Consider the following 21570-nt stretch of genomic DNA (forward strand, 5'->3'; position numbering starts at 1 on the left):
TGTTTCTCCTTTTTTGTTGTTGTACACGTATATTTTTGCTTCACTTTTAATTCTTGTGATTAAACCTGTACTGCTGTAGTACCTGTAAATATCAGTGGTGTATCATTAATATGTTGAACACCAATGAATTAAAGCTTTGGTAATGGATACGATTTATTTCCATTTATTTGGTGTCATGAGTTCAGCTGTGAATCTGATTGGTACTTCAACACTGTAGAATTAACCTTGTTAAAGCTCCAGTGAATGTAAATTAAGAGATCATTTGTATAACTTGAGTCTTTGTTGGTGTTAAAGTTCTGCTTGATGTTTTATTTTATTAGAATAAGAGTTTATTGTTGTAAAATAAATGTTTTTAAGGGTTTCCCGTGTTGTTGTTGTTCAGTACATTATTGTTGAATTTGTTCTATCTACTATCCAGCATTGGTTATCCCTAATCTAAAAATTCTGTGGATCATCATCAAGCCTGTGTTTGTGCTGTAAGTGTGAGTTTGACAATAAAACAGCAAATGCTTTGTTTTACCAGATTCTTTCTGATTCAACTTTTTTTTCTTGCTGACACTACAATATGAAGTTATGAAGGGGAGGAATGTAAATCTGCAAGCAGGCAGAAAAATCTTAACGTTTGCAGATTTACTTTTAAGGTTTTGGACACTAATGAGAGAATCCTGCACTTCTGTTGACAGGAACTGCTTACTTGACCTGTGATTACTTGGTATTTTGACTGCTAATGCCACTAGAACGATGTAGAAATAAACAGAAGGCAGTAGTGGGAGACTCGCCTTCCTTTACTTTCAGTTCCACCAGTGTTAAAATGTCTTTACAATCTTTATCTACTCCACAGTAGTATGTCAGTGTCTTCTTCAGTGAGCTCCTTGATCATCACCATGAACTCTGCTGATTTAGTGTCATCTAACAGTGAGAATCTTCCTGAAGTTACTGACTTTCACAGCCCACACTGCGACGCAAAATACGCCGCTTTCAAATGTATCCACTTTGGATAGCATTTTCAAAAAGATACGTTTTTGTTGAGCGACAAAGCCGTCTCCGTGAGGACGGAAGGCCAAAACAGAGAAAAATATGCATTTTCAAATAAATACTGTGGCAGCGGGGGCGGGGCCGAGTGCCGGGTTGTGAATGGAGGGCAGGGCCGGGAGAAGATAGGCAGGAAATTGCCTCACCTGAAGCCTATCTAACCTCATGTGTTTTCTGTTGCAGTGATCAAAGGAGGCATTTAAGAAGGAGGGAGTGTGTGTGTGTGAATGTTTTTGCGTACGGGTGCCAGAGACCTGCGGCGTGAGCACAGTGCAGACAAACCCTCTGTAAAATCTAAATAAAGATGGCTGAATAGCCTTTACACCTGACCTGTTGTGGCGTTCCTCCTTCCCCACTGACACGCTCTCCCACAAATACATATTAGTGTGGACATGGCCACAGACAATAAACCAAGCGCAGGTTTCAAATAATCAGACAAGTTTTCAAAAATCACCAACAGTGTTGGGCAACGTTACTTTTAAAAGTAATGCATTACAATATTGAGTTACTCCCCAAAAAAAGTAACTAATTACGTAATGCGTTATATTACTTTTGCGTTACTTTTGCGTTACTTGTTACTTGTATGTCTTTCACGCCTTACAGGTGTAATATAGATAATTTAAATAAGTTTTAAAGAAATAAGTTATATTAGGGCAAAAGACATGTCTTAATGATTTAAAATGTTTAATAACTTCTTAGGGAACAATAAGATGATCGACTAACTTTTGACCACAAGGCTGAACACTTTCCAGTCGCACTTCTGTACACTGCTTTTCAATCTGCCTTAGCCGTCAGGAATGTAACTATCGTTAGTGTATATAAGGTTTAGATTCATTCTGAACGCTTTTACAAAGTTCGCGCTTTTATCAGTGACCGTGGCAGTTTATCTTCCCACAAAGAGCAAACGAGCTGTGAGTTTGCTCTCTATCTCCGCTGTGATGGCATCGTACATGTCTCCCACAGAAAACTTTTATTCTGAGCAGTCTATAGAGCTGCAGTGGTATTTTATTTGAAGTGGTATTTTTTGCAGTTGACACGAGCTTTTCACCAACACATAATCTACACTTAACCATTATTCCCTTCTCCTTTTCCTCGACTATTTCAAAATAATAAGAATACTTCCATCACAGTAATGTAATCACTAGTTTGCCATCTCCGCTTCTGACCAGCTTCTGTTTCCCCAACACTGATCACCAACACCTCCCTTATCCATTTCCAAACCTTCAGGAGTATAGAGTAGTATTACAAGTATAATATATAGTTATATTTAGTATATAGTATTATATAGTATACAGTATTCTACCACTAGGGAACATGGCCTCAGGAAGTGGGGGTGCTGGGGGTGCTGCAGCACCCCCTATTGGCGAGAGAGATATTTTTTTTTAAATGTAGTCCTATTAAAAATATTTTGCACAATTTATAAATTCCTTATGAATATTTTAGGAAACGATTTTGACACACGTAGGCTATTAAGTGTATTTTGGATTTTTATTTATTTATTTTGAGGCCTAATCAACACAGTTTCGGAAGTTACGTTAGTAACTAGGCTAGTGGTAACGTTAGCTGAGTAAAGAGGTTTCCCGCTCGTTCCATGCAGCGTATGATACATACATCTATGGCAGCAGCAGACTAGTAAATTTACATAGGAAATATGGCACAAAAACGGATTTTGGATTTTTTTGGAAAACCACTAGTGAAGAACTTTAGAACCGCAACCATGACAACGGAGTCTGTCCACCCGCCTCTGCCTGCAGTTGCACCGGCAGGCCCAGCCCCAGCACCCGCAACCCAACCTAGCGTGATTGGATTAGACGAGCCCTTCCAGCCAACATCCAGTTTCAAATTTCCTGCACGGCGTTGTGGTAATGAAACGTTCTCACGTTCTGTTGCACTGGCTTGGTTTGCTAGATGGCAGTGGCTGCATTATGTGGAAGAGACTGATCAGATTTTGTGTTTTGTTTGCCTGAAAGCAGTCGGTAAAAACCTCATACCTAGAGACAACAGACTACAGTTTGTGCTTGTTATTAATTAGACATATGATAATTGGTAAGGCGCGTGAAGTTCATTTGTAAAGCGCGTTTCACACGCGCGGGTGATTTTAGTTTGGCTTTCTCTGGCAGCGCGCAAACATAGCCTAAATGCCTTTCCCTTGTGGAAGATAAAATTAGCTCTTCATACCTTTTACAACAACATGAAGATATCAGAAAAAGAGATTGGTGGTCTCTTTCCTGCTCGTGTTCCACATCCCTCTCAAAGCGCAGAGCGGGAGGCTATAACGCGTCTTTGTGTGGAAATATAAAACTGTTTTTTTTTTTTTTTTTAAATGGATTCAACTTTATTATATTATGTAAGTTACCAGTATTTACTGATAATTATTTCAATGCTTTACAGGCTTTAGTGTGTTGTTTCTTTTTTTAAATTTTTTTTATTTATTTCAAAACAACCCCCCAACCACCGCAACACCGCCGGTATTTGGTCCATTACCACCGCAGTGGTAAAAAAACTGCCATCGTCACAGCCCTATGTATTTATTTTAAAAATGTATTCCAAATAGGCTCATAGGTTTTTTGTGCAAAAAAATAAATAAAAAAAATTCACAGCACCCCCTGTTCAAAATTACTTCCAGTAATGCCCTGCTAGGGAACAAAATATACAAAAGATAATAAACAGCATGAACAACCCCATAATGAATATATCTGTGCAGTAAAATACAGACTGAATACTGCAGAATTATATTTTAAACATAGTGTTCAAAAGATATTTCTGGCTTTTACTTTATTTAATTTAATTTAATTCTAAAATGACATCACTGAAAAGTTTTTCCTCCCACACGTGCATTTCTTGTTTTCCTCCTGTGTTTCTCACATTATCCTCTAGATGGCAGAAGAAGCAACGAACCAATTTAAATTAAACTATTGTTTAGAGCTCCAAGGTGATTCCACAGTTGTGGTGATATTTACACCTTTTAACATTTTCAAAAGTGTCACAATTCAAAGAGACACTTTTATATAATAATTTTCGTCAATCGACATTTAAGGCAACATTTATACCATGTTTGCTTGTTTAACATAAGGGAGCAAAAAATAAAAATAAAAAAATAGACATCTATATATTAAAAGCAAGGGGATATGGTGATCTCCAAGAAATTGAGATGATGCCACTCTTGTTTAAATATACTGGTATCCTTGTAAACTGATTGTTCTGAACCTAAACATGTATATTTTCATAGCCTAATGGAAGACTCATGGAAGGAATGTTGATGAGATGCATGAGAGGAGATCTTAAATGTGTGTGTTTATATAAGAAAACAAATATACAGTAACATGGAATCGTCCTTCGAGAGTCTGTGAGCTTACAGAAATGTTGCTGTAAAAAAGATGGACTCAAAACTTCAACATTTGTAAATATGTTGAATTTTTATTCCCAATCCAGCAATGGGAACTGCTATAGGTTTTGTGCTCTAGGGGGCAGTAGAAGTAGAATGTTACATTTAAAATGTAATATTATATTTATTATTATAAATATCTTCAGTAAAATGTATCCTGGAGCACTGAGAGGAAAAATATCTCAAATGGAGAAAGATGTTCACATGCAGAATGCTGATATTAAACACTCATACACCTTCATATGATCGTTTACATACTGGACCTGACCAGAGGCTCATAGTTCACACATTTAACACAGACACTTCCTGAAGAGCTCTTTGTCACACGTCTAAAGGGGGAAGTGGGTGTAGCATCACTTTTTGTTTGACACAGATGAAGACGCAGCATATTTAGGTTCAGAGCCAGTAACAGTGTGTAGCAGAACAGGAACTTTAGTATCGTTCTGAAGTGGATTTGGTGTTGAAATCTGTGAGTGTGACCTAAGGATGAAGATCCTCCTCCTCATCTTCACCTTCTGCCTGATCTCAGGTAAAGAAATACACTTTATAATAATCCTCACTATCAGCAGCAGTGTTACATTAGGAAAGGTTTTGCTCAGATGGATTTTTGTTGTTTTGTTAGATGGAGGAGCCTCTAAGGAAGTAACAGGATATTTAGGAGGAAGAGTCTTAATCAAGTGCAAGTATAAAACAGAATCTACACAAAACCTAAAATATTTCTGTAAGGATTCATCGTCAGGCTGTTCTGATCTAATAAAGACAGGAGATAAAAACATGTGGGTAACTTCAGGAAGATTCTCACTGTTTGATGACACCAAATCAGCAGAGTTCAGGGTGATGATCAGAGAGCTCACTGGAGAGGACACTGGGAAATACCACTGTGGAATTGGGAAAGCTTATGGGGGAGACACTTCCACACCAGTGTCACTGAAGGTGCAGGAAGGTGAGTCTTCCACCACTGTTTTCTGTTTATTTTCACAAAGTTCTAATGTCATTAGCAGACCCTCAAAATGGCTGAGAAACCAATAAGCGCATTTTTATTATAACTCCTGACTGTAAATAAAATATCCAATTAAATCCAAAACAATCTTTTCACTTGCCCATTGAACTCACCTGTTTCCTTTTTACTCTCAATTATTTTCATGACTTTATTCCTGATGGTTCATGCCTTATCTTTACAATGTTTCATTGAAGGAAAAGCTCAACATCTAAACTCACATTCACGCATAACCTACATGTTACAAACAAACTTAATTTAAAAGTTATGTATCTGTTTGTCATGTTTAAAGTCATGATAAAAAAAATATATATACCTTCACTTATTAAGCTTGTTGAACATATTTTAAACTATCAACAGGAAGCTCGGGGTCTAGAGAAGTGAGCGCATATACAGGAGGAAGAATCAACATCAAGTGCAGATATGAGGATAAATATAAAGACAAACCAAAATCTATCTGTAGGATCGGAACACAACAGTGGTGTTTTCCTTTAACAACAACAAAACTGATCAGTGAAATTACACATAATGGCAGATTCTCAATTTATGACAACAGAGGTGCAGGATTCTTCAATGTGTTTATTAGAGAACTGATTATGGAGGACACTGGAACATACTTGTTCACTGTTGCTGTGTCTGATGAAATTGAGTCCTCCACTGTAATAAATCTGACTGTAACAGAAGGTGAGTATCTATTTTATTATTATATTGCGTTTCATTAGGAAATAATGTGATCATATTTTTATGTATATTTACTATAATACATTAATTATCATTATTTAAGTGTCAGAGTAAAAAATAAAGCTAAATTAAGAAAAATGTATTCAGCTGTGATTCTTTTTATTGTATTTTGCTAAAGAGTTCATATTGATTTGGTGGTAGAAAATATTTCATCTATCCTAAAAAATACCGTTTATAATTTCTCCCTAATTACTACATTGACTGGAGATGATGGAATACAATTACCATATACATGCACGTGTAGTGGTATATAAAAACCTGGTTCCACAGTCCACCAAATTGTTTTGTGGCTGATAGAATATTGAAGAACAAACATTTAGTAGTATTGAAACAAATATGCTTAATCAGTTTGTAAAGAGATTATAACTATCTAAATGCTACAGTCATATTCAGATCCTTAAATGCATTTTTTCCTTTTCATTTTTGGGTTAATCAGACTTTAAAATATTATAACTTTAGTTATGTAAGATAATTATTCATCCATCCACCATCCACCCACCCACCCGGCCACACACCTATACATATTTCCAAACATATATCCAACATCAGTAAGCACTTTATCAGAAACAGTAGAAAATATTGAAATGAACTGTTGTTTTTCAAGGCCACCACACACATAAATTGATCTGATTGGTTGTGATTTGCAGATTTGTCCTATGAGAAGTCAATCAATAAGACTGTCCAAGTAGGAGAAGATTTAAACATCAGCTGTAAATACCCAGAATCCCTCAGGAATTATCCCAAGTTTCTCTGCAGGAGGCATGCAGCTGCTGTATGTCCTTATAAAATATCTGTTACAGAAAGTAGAAAAGATGTAAATGTGGGGAAATTCTCCCTGTATGATGACAGAACAGAACAAATCTTCACTGTGAGTATTAGAAATTTAGCTAAAACAGTCTCTGGTGAATTCTGGTGTGGAGCAGAAGCAGCCTGGACATCTGATCTTGAATACAAGGTTTATTTCACACAGATCAACCTGACAGTTACTGGTGAGTTTGTAGAGACGTGGAGACACACTGCATTAACTATTGTGACATTACAGAGTCTTTGTGTGAAGCATCGAGTCAGTGCACATCATAACCAACACTAGCCTGTGATATTATTGGTGATTAGTTAACAAAACAATAATGGTAGTATAAAAAGAGCAGATCTTTTTAGAAGGAAGTTTTTACCACATGGAACTGAATTAATGTAGCTGCTATTATCTGTTAACATTTAGAATTTTCTCCTTTTAGACTGAATGATGTGATGAGCAGATTTTATTAGCCTCATAATCTGTTATCTGGTCTTCCTCTGCTCGTGTGTATTTCACTTCACTTCCTGTGATTATCAGATGTATAAACAGCAGTCTGTACTTCTGACACAACAATAATGTAAACTGTATTGTGTTGCTTTTGTACTGATATCAGTCATATACCAGATTCACTCACTTCATGTTGTTTATTTTTAAATTAAACTTTTTACTGCTTTAGATTCAAGTGTACCAGTGTCAAAACTGATGCCAACTAAACCTTCATCACCACTACCATTATCATCATCCTCATCATCACCACTATCCCTATCAGCATCTTCCTTCTCCTCCTTTCCATTATCATTACCATCACCATCATCATTACCATCACCATCATCATCATTACCACCACCATTATCATCACCATCATCATCATCGCCACTATCCCTATCAACATCTTCCTTCTCCTCCTTCCCATCATCATTACCACCACCATCACCATCATCATTGCCACTATTCCTATCAGCATATTTCCTCTCCTCCTCCTCCTCCTCCTCCTCCTCCTCCTCCTCATCATCATCATCATCATCATCATCTAAACCAGCAGGTGAGTCTCCTCATGTGCACGTCAGACCCATAACTTTAATGAATCTGATCCCTTAAGAATGTGATCAGCATGTAGGGTAAAGTTTCTCTTCCATGATTTCCAGCTTCCACTGTGATCACGGTGTCTGTAATTCTGCTGCTGCTTCTGATTGGAATCATATTCCTCACTTTCACTGTTCAAAAGAGACGCAGGATGGACGGTACATAAACTTAAACACATGATAAAATGCTTAATATAAACATGTATCTTGTAATGCAGATGTAAATGCAAGTAAAACAGTATTTATTAAATCCAGACAGAGAAATCGAAATAATAAATCTAATTTATTGTCCACACATATCCAGTTCATGCAAGATAGTTAAGTACAGTGGTACCTCGACATACGAGTTTAATTCGTTCCGCACCTTGCTCGTATGTCAAATTGCTCGTATTTCAACGCAAATTTCCCCATTGAAATTAATTGAAATGCCATTAATCCGTTCTATCCCCCAAAATGCCACCCCAGTTGTTTTTGTTACGTGTTTTTGAATAAGTAAATTTATTTATAAATACTGTTTTTCTCACAGCTAAGTTCAATTTCTCTTAACACACCCAGGCCTGATTACTGCCACACCTGTTCACAATCAAGAAATCTCTTAAATAGGAGCTGCCTGACAAAGTGAAGTAGATCAAAAGATCCTCAAAAGCTAGACATCATGCCGAGAGCCAAAGAAATTCAGAAACAAATGAGAAAGAAAATAATTGAGATCCATCAGTCTGGAAAAGGTTATAAAACATTTTTTAAAGCTTTGGGATTAATTGTAAAGCTTTGTTACATCTAATGACTAGGAGATTATTTTATAACCTTCTCTTGATCATTAGCTTGTACATTAAGCAGTTGGATGAAACAAACAAAGAAAAGAATTTCTACAGAAACATCTGATCCTTATTTGGGTTATTCAGATTCACTTGATTAATAACAGGTTTATGAAATTACATTTCTACATGAGTTTGAATGTAAAGAGATCATTTAAAGCAGCAACATTCCACATTATAAACTATAATATGAACTTTTGTAACACTGATATTGTCATTTTTATCTAAAAAATGCTTTTTATTTCTTGCCATGCTGTTTCATGCAATTTTCACAAGGGTGTACAGATTTTTTAATATATTTATTGTAGATGAATAAATGCAGAATGTCTAGAGATTATGACATCACAAACTGAAAATAGCAGCGTTAATACATACTGATTCGGTGACTATGTTTTTTTTCCCCCAGCAGGTACAGATTCTGTTGTCCAATATTCTGTCCAAAAGTCAGGAAGTGACCAAGCGGTAATTCACTTTATATATTTATGAGTCTGTTCAGTTACAAACCTTATTTCCATTTAAGAAAAGAACAAATAAATGTGTGTTTCTGTTGATCTCTCAGGTTCCTCTTGCTGTCTCTGATTGTGAGGAGATTAACAACACCAAACAATTTTCTACCTCAGAACCTAGAACCTTCACAGTTTACTTAACTGCTTAACTACCAACAATTTCCTCTAAGCCATGTCAAAATGTTTATGCAGAGATTGCAGGTCCCACAATCTCATGTGATTGTGCAATTTATTCTTCTGCTTAACTACCCACAATCCCCTCTGATCAGGAAATCTACTTGACAGCTCAGTTACCCACAATCCTCTCTGCTGAGAAATCTGTTAAAGGTTTGACTCAAGCAACAGTGAGTTCTCACTCCAATACCACCAGCTCTAATAATGCAGTTCCACAGATTAAGGAAGACGACTTTTCTGTCTACGCTTCAGTCAGTCACGTGACTTCATCTGTTTAGTTCTACATCATTAGGGCTTCAGTCATGTGGCAGTGGAACTTTACTATTTAATTTAGATTTCCTTTTTTCTTTCTTTTTCCTCCTCTGTCCCTCCGTTAAAACATCATGGTCACATGATGTGAAAATGATGACAGAACAGAACAAATCTTCACTGTGAGTATCAGAAATGTATATAATGTATATAATGTGAAGTGGTTGTTGTGGAAATGTTTTTTTTTTTTTTTATCAAATAAATAATGTCATGGAAAATGTTTTTCAAGCATGAGATAAGATGTTTAATGAGATGTTGTTTTCTATGTGCTTAAATTTGTGGGATTTTACATTTTTGTATCTGAAACATGAACTTGTTGTAAATGACACTTTAAAGAGTTTTAAAATGTCTTTTTCTTTTATGTATTTATATCTGATATTATCAAAACATTTTTGACATTATAATTTTGACTTGCACTGCAAGAGTCTGCCTGTGAATTGAGATCGATGTTACGGTGAAAGAAGCTGAACTTGAAACTTCAGCATGTGTGTGTACAGTATATGTAGAGGTGGTGTTCCCAGAACAGTAACAGGAATTGCTATACGTCTTGTATTTAAGAGGTCGGTAGAGCAGTACACACTTGTATAGAGTAATAAATATCCTCAGAGAAATGTTAATCCTGGAGTCCTGAAAAATAACTCACATGCAGAATGCTGATATTAAACACTCCTACACCTTCATATAATTATTTACACAAAACACAGAACATTTGCTTATTTTGTGTCAGAAGCATGAAACGGTTTGTATTATGCTTATGTAGTTCACACACACACACTTGATGAACAGCTCTTTTTCACACAGCCAGAAGGGGAAATGGGTGATGCAGCATCACTTTCTGGTTAACACTCAGTTAAAGATGCAGGACAGAGACAGTAACAGTGTGTAGCAGGACAGGAGATTTAATATCGTTCTGAAGTGGATTTGGTGTGTAGATCTGTGACTGTGACCTCAGGATGAAGATCCTCCTCATCATCTTCACCATCTGCGTGATCTCAGGTAAAGAAATACACTTTATAATAATTCTTACTTTCAGCAGCAGTGTTACATGAAGGAAGGTTTTTGTTTAAATGAATATTTGGTGTTTTGTTCTAATCTTAAGACAGAGGCTAAAAATGAGTGGGTAACTTCAGGAAGATTTTCACTGTTTGACACCAAATCAGCAAAGCTCAGGGTGATCAGAGAGCTCACTGTAGAGGACGCTGGGATGTATCAGTGTGGATTTGGGAATGTTAACGGGAAAGATATTTTGACAAGGTGAGGAAGGTGCAGGAAGGTGAGTCTCCCACCACTGCCCACTGTTTATCTCCACAAAGCTCTAGTGTCATTATCAGACACACAAAATGGCTGAGAATCCAATCAATGCATTTAAAAATATCAAATAAAATCCAAAACAATCGTTCTTTATTCATTCACTTATCTTTACAAGTTTCATTTTAAGAAATGCTCAACTGCTCACCTCATCTTTACGCCTAACCTGCATGTTCAAAACTAACTAGTTTAAAGTTATGAATCTTTTTGTCATGTTTAAAGTCATGATCTTGAAAAAAAATTACATTTAAGTATCTACTTCTGCATTTAATTGTTTGAACATGATTTGAACTTGCTTATAACAGGAAGCTTGGGCTCTAGAGAAGTCAATGCATATACAGGAGGAGGAGTCAATATCAAGTGCAGATATGAGGATAAATATAAGGACAAACAAAAATCTATCTGTAGGATCGGAACACAACAGTGGTGTTTTACTCAAACAACAAAAAATCTGTACAGTGAATGGACACATAATGGCAGATTCTCAGTTTATGACAACAGAAATGCAGGATTCTTTAATGTATTTATCAGAGAACTGATTATGGAGGACACTGGAACAAACTTTTTCACTGTTGCTGTGTCTGATGAAATTAAGACCTACACTGTAGTAAATCTAACAGTAACAGAAGGTGAGTATCTATTATTGTGTTTCATTAGAAGAAAATGTGATCATATTTATATGAAAATTTACTGTATCACATTAAATATCATTAATTAAATGTCAAAATGAAAAGTAAAGCTAAATAACCAGCTGTCACTTTAGGATTCATTTTGCTAATGAATTTATGATTTGGTGGAAGAAAATATTTAATCTCTCCTAGAATATGCCATAATTTATAATTTCCCTCTAATTACTTCAATGACTGGAGATGATGAGATAAAATTACTATATACATGCATGTGTGGTTGTATATGAAAACCTGATTTCACATTCCACAATTCTTTTGTGGCTGAAAGAATATTGAAGAATAAACATTTAGTTTTATTGAAACAAATATGCTTAATAAATTTGTAAACAGATTGTGATCTAAATGCTACAGTCATATTCAGATCCTTAAATGCATTTGTTTCCTTTACATTTTTGAGTTAACCAGACTTTATAATAATATAACTTTAGTTATGTAAGAGAATTATTCACCCATCCATCCATCCATCCATCCATCCATCCACTGAAATGTACTATTTTTTTTCCAAGGCCACCACACAAATTAATTAATCTGATGGTTGTGATTTGCAGATCTGTCCTATGAGAAGTTCATCAATAAGACTGTCCAAGTAGGAAGAGATTTAAACATCAACTGCAAATACCCAGAATCCCTCAAGAATTATCCCAGGAATTATTAAGTTTCTCTGCAGGAGGCATGCAGCTGCTGTATGTCCTTATAAAATGTCTGTTACAGAAAGTAGAAAAGATGTAAATGTGGGGAAATTCTCCCTGTATGATGACAGAACAGAACAAATCTTCACTGTGAGCATTAGAAATGTAGCTAAAACAGTCTCTGGTGAATTCTGGTGTGGAGCTGAAGCAGCCTGGACATCTGATCATGGATACAAGGTTTATTTCACACAGATCAACTGATAGTTACTGGTGAGTTTGTAGAGACACACTGCATTAACTATTGTGACATTACAGAGACTTTGTGTGATGCATAGAGTCAGTGCACATCATAACCAACACTAGCCTGTGATCTAATTGGGATTAGTGAACAGAACAATAATGGTAGTTTAAATAGAGCAGATCTTTTTAGAAGGAAGTTTGTGACCACATGGAACTGAATTAATGTAGCTGCTATTATCTGTTAACATTTAGAATTTTCTTCTTTTAGACTAAATGATGTGATGAGCAGATTTTATTAGCCTCATAATCTGTTATCTGGTCTTCCTCTGCTCGTGTGTATATCACTTCACTTCCTGTGATTATCAGATGTATAAACAGCAGTCTGTACTTCTGACACAACAATAATGTAAACTGTATTGTGTTGCTTTTGTACTGATATCAATCACATACCAGATTCACTCACTTCATGTTGTTTATTTTTAAACTAAACTTTTTACTGCTTCAGATTCAAGTGTACCAGTGTCAAAACTGAAGCCAACTAAACCTTCATCACCACAACCATTATCATCATCCTCATCATCATCCCCAAAATCCCAATCAACATCTCATCTCATCACCATCACCACATGTAAACCAGCAGGTGAGTCTCCTCATGTGCACATCATCCCATAACTTTAATGAATCTGATCCCTTAAGAATGATCAGCATGTAGGGTAAAGTTTCTCTTCCATGATTTCCAGCTTCCACTGTGATCACGGTGTCTGTAATTCTGCTGCTGCTTCTGATTGGAATCATATTCCTCACTTTCACTGTTCAAAAGAGATGCAGGATGCACGGTACATAAACTCAAACACATGATAAAATGCTTAATATAAACATCTATCATGTAATGCAGATGTAAATGCAACTAAAACAGCATTTATTAAATCCAGACAGAGAAATCTAATTTGTGTCCATGAACAAGAATCAGTGGATTAAATTTCGTGACTATAATCACAAAATGCCATGAGACTGGGCTCCTCTCTACAGCGCTGTTCAAATCATTCTATGGGTTTTTGGCAGCATTTAGATCCAGACTCTGACTGAAACATTCCTTTGTTCATACTGAATGTAAATTGGTGTGAAAGTGTCCTGATTTTCTTCTTCTTTTTTTTTTTTTTTTACATGTTTGTCACACTTTAATGCTTCAAATCATCAAACTAATTTAAATATTAGTAAAAGATAACACAAGTGAACACAACATTCAGTTTTTAAATGAAGGTTTTTATTATTGAGGGAAAACAAAATCCAAAACTACATGGCCCCATGTGAAAAAGTGTTTGCCCCCCTGTTAAAACTGTTTTTTTACACCTGAGTTGAATTTCTCTCGCCACACCCTGACCTGATTACTGCCACACCTGTTCACAATCAGGAAATCTCTTAAATAGGACCTGCCTGACAAAGTGAAGTAGACCAAAAGATCCTCAAAAGCTAGACATCATGCTGAGATCCAAAGAAATTCAGAAACAAATGAGCAAGAAAATAATTGAGATCCATCAGTCTGGAAAAGGTTATAAAGCCATTTTTAAAGCTTTGGGACTCCCGTGAACCACAGTGAGAGCCATTATTCACAAATGGCAAAAACATGGAACAGTGGAGAACTTTCCCAGGAGTGGCCGGCTGACCAAAATTACCCCAAGAGCACAGCGACGACTCATGCAAGAGGTCACAAAAGACCCCCCAACAACATCCACAGAACTGCAGGCCTCACTTGCCTCAGTTAAGATCAGTGTTCATGACTCAACCGTTAGAAAGAGACTGGGGAAAAATGGTCTGCATGGCAGAGTTCCAAGACGAAAACAGCTGCTGAGCAAAAAGAACATGAAGGCTCATCTTAGTTTTGCCAGAAAACATCTTGTTGATCCCAAGACTTTGGAAAATACTCTCGACTGACGAGACAAAAAATGCGCATATGGAAGGTGTGTCCCATTACGTCCGTCATAAAAGTAACACCGCATTTCATAAAAAGAACATCATACCAACAGTAAAATATGGTGGTGGTAGTGTGATGGTCTGGGGCTGTTTTGCTGCTTCAGGATCTGGAAGACTTGCTGAAGGAGACTGTCCAGCCATCTGTTCGTGACCTCAAGCAGAAGCGAACTTGGTTTCTGTAGCAGGACAATGATGTGGCCTAGTCACTGACCTGAATCCTACTGAGATGCTGTGGCATGACCATAAAAAGGAAGTTCATGTTTGAAAACCCTCCAATGTGGGTGAATTACAACAATTCTGCATAGACGAGTGACCAAAATTCCTCCACAGCGCTGAAACAGACACATTGCAAGTTATCGCAAATGCATGATTGCAGTTGTTGCTGCTAAGTGTGGCCCATCCAGTTATTAGATTTAGGGGCAAACATTTTTTCACACAGGGCCATGTAGGTTTGGATTCGGTTTTCCCCTCAATAATAAAACCTTCATTTAAAATCTGCATGTTGTGTTCACTTGTTTTTTTTTTTACTAATATTTAAATTAGTTTGATGATCTGAAACATTAAAGTGTGACAAACATGCAAAAAAATAAGAAACCAGGAAGGGGCAAACACTTTTTCACACCACTGTATTTGTGCCTTGGGATGTTATTATGCTTCATGATTAATTTTATACTTAGACCTTCAGCCTCAGCTGAAGCTTTTTTTAAATGACTCCCAAAGTTCTACTGTGGTCTAATCAGACCTTAACACATTATAGCATTGTGTTATACATTATTTTGGGATCATTCAGGTGACCTCTAATTTATTCTATCAAAAAAAAGGGGCTTTGATTTATCATTAGCCCCCAAAGCCTTGATATGTTGAAGAATATGAGAGATTGACCAGTATTTTCCAGATATCCCTGCAGATCTTTCAATGTTGCTACAGTAGATGTCTGTAGGTGATGACCCATTTTTTTATGTTGGCCTTTATGCTGTTCCCCTTTTACATCTAATGACTAGGAGATTATTTTATAACCTTCTCTTGATCATTATCTTGTACATTAAGCAGTTGGATGAAACAAACAAAGGAAAGAATTCCTACAGAAACATCTGATCCTTATTTGGGGTTAATTATATTTACTTGATTAATGACAGGTTTATGAAATTACATTTCTACATGAGTTTGAATGTAAAGAGATTATTTAAAGCCAACTAAACCTTCATCACCACAACCATTATCATCCTCATCATCATCGCCAAAATCCCAATCAACATCAACAAGCAGCCAGATTCCACATTATAAACTATCATATTAACTTTTGTTAATATTTTGTATAATATATGTTAAGACTTTTTGTCATTTTTATAAAAAAAAATGCTTTTTATTTCTTGCCATGCCATTTCATGCAATTTTCACAAGGGTGTGCAGATTTTTCATATATATATTGTAGATGAATAAATGCAGAATGTCTGAAGATTATGACATCACAAAATGAAAATAGCAGCGTTAATACATACTGATTCGGTGACTGTTTTTTTTCCCCCAGCAGGTACAGATTCTGTTGTGCAGTATTCTATCCAAACTCAGGAAGTGGCCAAGCGGTAATTCACTTTATATATTTTATTTAGTTACAAACCTTATAGTAGATTAAGTTAAGGACAAATATATGTTTCTGTTGATCTCTCAGGTTCCTCTTGCTGTCTGATTCTGAGGAGATTAGACACCAAACAATTTTTTTGCCTCAGAAGCTGAAACTTCCACAGTTTACTCAACTGCTTAACTACCCACAATCCCCTCTGAGCCTTCTCAAACTGTTTATGCAGAGATAGTTTCCTACAATCTCCTGTGATTCTGCTATTTATTCTACTGCTCAACTACCCACAATCCACTCTGATCAGGAAATCTACTTGACAGCTCAGTTACCTACAAGCCTCTCTGCTGAGAAATCTGTTAAAGGTTTGACTCACGCTACAGTGAGTTCTCACTCCAATACCACCAGCTTTAATGATGCAGTTCCACAGATTGACTGAAGTGTAGACAGAAAAGTCGTCTTCCTTAGTCACGTGACTTCATCTGTTTAATTCTGCATTATTAGGGCTTCAGTCATGTGGCAGTGGAACGTTACTATTTAATTCAGATTTCCTTTCTCTTTCTTCTACCTCTTTTTCCTCCTCTGTCCCTCCCTCAATACAATGATATGATCATTATGACAGAACAGAACAAATCTTCACTGTGAGTATTAGAAATGTAACTGTAACAGTCTCTGGTGAATTCTGGTGTGGAGCAGAAGCAGCCTGGATATCTGATCATGAATACAGGGTTTATTTCACACAGATCAACGTAACACTTACTGCTGAGTTTGTAGAGACATGGAGACACACTGAATTAACACATTGTGTGAAGCATAGAGGCAGCACACATCCTAACAACCGCCTGTGATATTATTGGTAATTAGTAAATAGAACAATAATGGCAGTACAAATAGAGCAGTTATTTTTAGAACAAAGTTTATTACCACATGGAACTGAAGTGACGATGCTGCTATTTTAATCTTCTGAATTCTGTGTTTCAAAATAAACTAATTTAAACCTTCACAATTATGCTGAAATTTTTGTATTATGCTCACAGTCTCTCACAGTTGTTTCTCCTTTTTTGTTGTTGTACACGTATATTTTTGCTTCACTTTTAATTCTTGTGATTAAACCTGTACTGCTGTAGTACCTGTAAATATCAGTGGTGTATCATTAATATGTTGAACACCAATGAATTAAAGCTTTGGTAATGGATACGATTTATTTCCATTTATTTGGTGTCATGAGTTCAGCTGTGAATCTGATTGGTACTTCAACACTGTAGAATTAACCTTGTTAAAGCTCCAGTGAATGTAAATTAAGAGATCATTTGTATAACTTGAGTCTTTGTTGGTGTTAAAGTTCTGCTTGATGTTTTATTTTATTAGAATAAGAGTTTATTGTTGTAAAATAAATGTTTTTAAGGGTTTCCCGTGTTGTTGTTGTTCAGTACATTATTGTTGAATTTGTTCTATCTACTATCCAGCATTGGTTATCCCTAATCTAAAAATTCTGTGGATCATCATCAAGCCTGTGTTTGTGCTGTAAGTGTGAGTTTGACAATAAAACAGCAAATGCTTTGTTTTACCAGATTCTTTCTGATTCAACTTTTTTTTCTTGCTGACACTACAATATGAAGTTATGAAGGGGAGGAATGTAAATCTGCAAGCAGGCAGAAAAATCTTAACGTTTGCAGATTTACTTTTAAGGTTTTGGACACTAATGAGAGAATCCTGCACTTCTGTTGACAGGAACTGCTTACTTGACCTGTGATTACTTGGTATTTTGACTGCTAATGCCACTAGAACGATGTAGAAATAAACAGAAGGCAGTGGTGGGAGACTCGCCTTCCTTTACTTTCAGTTCCACCAGTGTTAAAATGTCTTTACAATCTTTATCTACTCCACAGTAGTATGTCAGTGTCTTCTTCAGTGAGCTCCTTGATCATCACCATGAACTCTGCTGATTTAGTGTCATCTAACAGTGAGAATCTTCCTGAAGTTACTGACTTTCACAGCCCACACTGCGACGCAAAATACGCCGCTTTCAAATGTATCCACTTTGGATAGCATTTTCAAAAAGATACGTTTTTGTTGAGCGACAAAGCCGTCTCCGTGAGGACGGAAGGCCAAAACAGAGAAAAATATGCATTTTCAAATAAATACTGTGGCAGCGGGGGCGGGGCCGAGTGCCGGGTTGTGAATGGAGGGCAGGGCCGGGAGAAGATAGGCAGGAAATTGCCTCACCTGAAGCCTATCTAACCTCATGTGTTTTCTGTTGCAGTGATCAAAGGAGGCATTTAAGAAGGAGGGAGTGTGTGTGTGTGAATGTTTTTGCGTACGGGTGCCAGAGACCTGCGGCGTGAGCACAGTGCAGACAAACCCTCTGTAAAATCTAAATAAAGATGGCTGAATAGCCTTTACACCTGACCTGTTGTGGCGTTCCTCCTTCCCCACTGACACGCTCTCCCACAAATACATATTAGTGTGGACATGGCCACAGACAATAAACCAAGCGCAGGTTTCAAATAATCAGACAAGTTTTCAAAAATCACCAACAGTGTTGGGCAACGTTACTTTTAAAAGTAATGCATTACAATATTGAGTTACTCCCCAAAAAAGTAACTAATTACGTAATGCGTTATATTACTTTTGCGTTACTTTTGCGTTACTTGTTACTTGTATGTCTTTCACGCCTTACAGGTGTAATATAGATAATTTAAATAAGTTTTAAAGAAATAAGTTATATTAGGGCAAAAGACATGTCTTAATGATTTAAAATGTTTAATAACTTCTTAGGGAACAATAAGATGATCGACTAACTTTTGACCACAAGGCTGAACACTTTCCAGTCGCACTTCTGTACACTGCTTTTCAATCTGCCTTAGCCGTCAGGAATGTAACTATCGTTAGTGTATATAAGGTTTAGATTCATTCTGAACGCTTTTACAAAGTTCGCGCTTTTATCAGTGACCGTGGCAGTTTATCTTCCCACAAAGAGCAAACGAGCTGTGAGTTTGCTCTCTATCTCCGCTGTGATGGCATCGTACATGTCTCCCACAGAAAACTTTTATTCTGAGCAGTCTATAGAGCTGCAGTGGTATTTTATTTGAAGTGGTATTTTTTGCAGTTGACACGAGCTTTTCACCAACACATAATCTACACTTAACCATTATTCCCTTCTCCTTTTCCTCGACTATTTCAAAATAATAAGAATACTTCCATCACAGTAATGTAATCACTAGTTTGCCATCTCCGCTTCTGACCAGCTTCTGTTTCCCCAACACTGATCACCAACACCTCCCTTATCCATTTCCAAACCTTCAGGAGTATAGAGTAGTATTACAAGTATAATATATAGTTATATTTAGTATATAGTATTATATAGTATACAGTATTCTACCACTAGGGAACATGGCCTCAGGAAGTGGGGGTGCTGGGGGTGCTTCAGCACCCCCTATTGGCAAGAGAGAGATTTTTTTTTAAATGTAGTCCTATTAAAAATATTTTGCACAATTTATAAATTCCTTATGAATATTTTAGGAAACGATTTTGACACACGTAGGCTATTAAGTGTATTTTGGATTTTTATTTATTTATTTTGAGGCCTAATCAACACAGTTTCGGAAGTTACGTTAGTAACTAGGCTAGTGGTAACGTTAGCTGAGTAAAGAGGTTTCCCGCTCGTTCCATGCAGCGTATGATACATACATCTATGGCAGCAGCAGACTAGTAAATTTACATAGGAAATATGGCACAAAAACGGATTTTGGATTTTTTTGGAAAACCACTAGTGAAGAACTTTAGAACCGCAACCATGACAACGGAGTCTGTCCACCTGCCTCTGCCTGCAGTTGCACCGGCAGGCCCAGCCCCAGCACCCGCAACCCAACCTAGCGTGATTGGATTAGACGAGCCCTTCCAGCCAACATCCAGTTTCAAATTTCCTGCACGGCGTTGTGGTAATGAAACGTTCTCACGTTCTGTTGCACTGGCTTGGTTTGCTAGATGGCAGTGGCTGCATTATGTGGAAGAGACTGATCAGATTTTGTGTTTTGTTTGCCTGAAAGCAGTCGGTAAAAACCTCATACCTAGAGACAACAGACTACAGTTTGTGCTTGTTATTAATTAGACATATGATAATTGGTAAGGCGCGTGAAGTTCATTTGTAAAGCGCGTTTCACACGCGCGGGTGATTTTAGTTTGGCTTTCTCTGGCAGCGCGCAAACATAGCCTAAATGCCTTTCCCTTGTGGAAGATAAAATTAGCTCTTCATACCTTTTACAACAACATGAAGATATCAGAAAAAGAGATTGGTGGTCTCTTTCCTGCTCGTGTTCCACATCCCTCTCAAAGCGCAGAGCGGGAGGCTATAACGCGTCTTTGTGTGGAAATATAAAACTGTTTTTTTTTTTTTTTAAATGGATTCAACTTTATTATATTATGTAAGTTACCAGTATTTACTGATAATTATTTCAATGCTTTACAGGCTTTAGTGTGTTGTTTCTTTTTTAAATTTTTTTTTATTTATTTCAAAACAACCCCCCAACCACCGCAACACCGCCGGTATTTGGTCCATTACCACCGCAGTGGTAAAAAAACTGCCATCGTCACAGCCCTATGTATTTATTTTAAAAATGTATTCCAAATAGGCTCATAGGTTTTTTGTGCAAAAAAATAAATAAAAAAAATTCACAGCACCCCCTGTTCAAAATTACTTCCAGTAATGCCCTGCTAGGGAACAAAATATACAAAAGATAATAAACAGCATGAACAACCCCATAATGAATATATCTGTGCAGTAAAATACAGACTGAATACTGCAGAATTATATTTTAAACATAGTGTTCAAAAGATATTTCTGGCTTTTACTTTATTTAATTTAATTTAATTCTAAAATGACATCACTGAAAAGTTTTTCCTCCCACACGTGCATTTCTTGTTTTCCTCCTGTGTTTCTCACATTATCCTCTAGATGGCAGAAGAAGCAACGAACCAATTTAAATTAAACTATTGTTTAGAGCTCCAAGGTGATTCCACAGTTGTGGTGATATTTACACCTTTTAACATTTTCAAAAGTGTCACAATTCAAAGAGACACTTTTATATAATAATTTTCGTCAATAGACATTTAAGGCAACATTTATACCATGTTTGCTTGTTTAACATAAGGGAGCAAAAAAAAAAAAAAATAAAAATAGACATCTATATATTAAAAGCAAGGGGATATGGTGATCTCCAAGAAATTGAGATGATGCCACTCTTGTTTAAATATACTGGTATCCTTGTAAACTGATTGTTCTGAACCTAAACATGTATATTTTCATAGCCTAATGGAAGACTCA

General features: G+C 36.5%; 2 protein-coding genes and 1 long non-coding RNA gene across 9 annotated transcripts in view; 2 read left to right on the plus strand and 1 right to left on the minus strand.

Moving 5' to 3' along the window:
- Window positions 1–21570, minus strand: part of LOC310737846 (polymeric immunoglobulin receptor-like) — a 253742-nt gene that overhangs the window by 27181 nt on the left and 204991 nt on the right. The window lies entirely within an intron of this gene.
- LOC310737273 (CMRF35-like molecule 9) lies at window positions 4750–12489 on the plus strand (the record flags this gene model as incomplete). Its single annotated transcript, XM_083561523.1, has 3 exons — window positions 4750–4946; window positions 5040–5360; window positions 12383–12489. The coding sequence occupies exons 1-3, from the start codon at window positions 4904–4906 to the stop codon at window positions 12487–12489; spliced, it is 471 nt and encodes a 156-aa protein (XP_083417649.1). The 5' UTR covers window positions 4750–4903.
- LOC310739289 lies at window positions 7936–9436 on the plus strand. The gene is made up of 3 exons (XR_014537333.1): window positions 7936–7993; window positions 8097–8192; window positions 9255–9436. It is a non-coding gene; the product is annotated as an uncharacterized lncRNA (long non-coding RNA).

The sequence above is a fragment of the Silurus aristotelis genome (assembly GCF_946808225.1).
Source record: "Silurus aristotelis genome assembly, chromosome: 2".
Lineage (NCBI taxonomy): Eukaryota > Metazoa > Chordata > Actinopteri > Siluriformes > Siluridae > Silurus > Silurus aristotelis.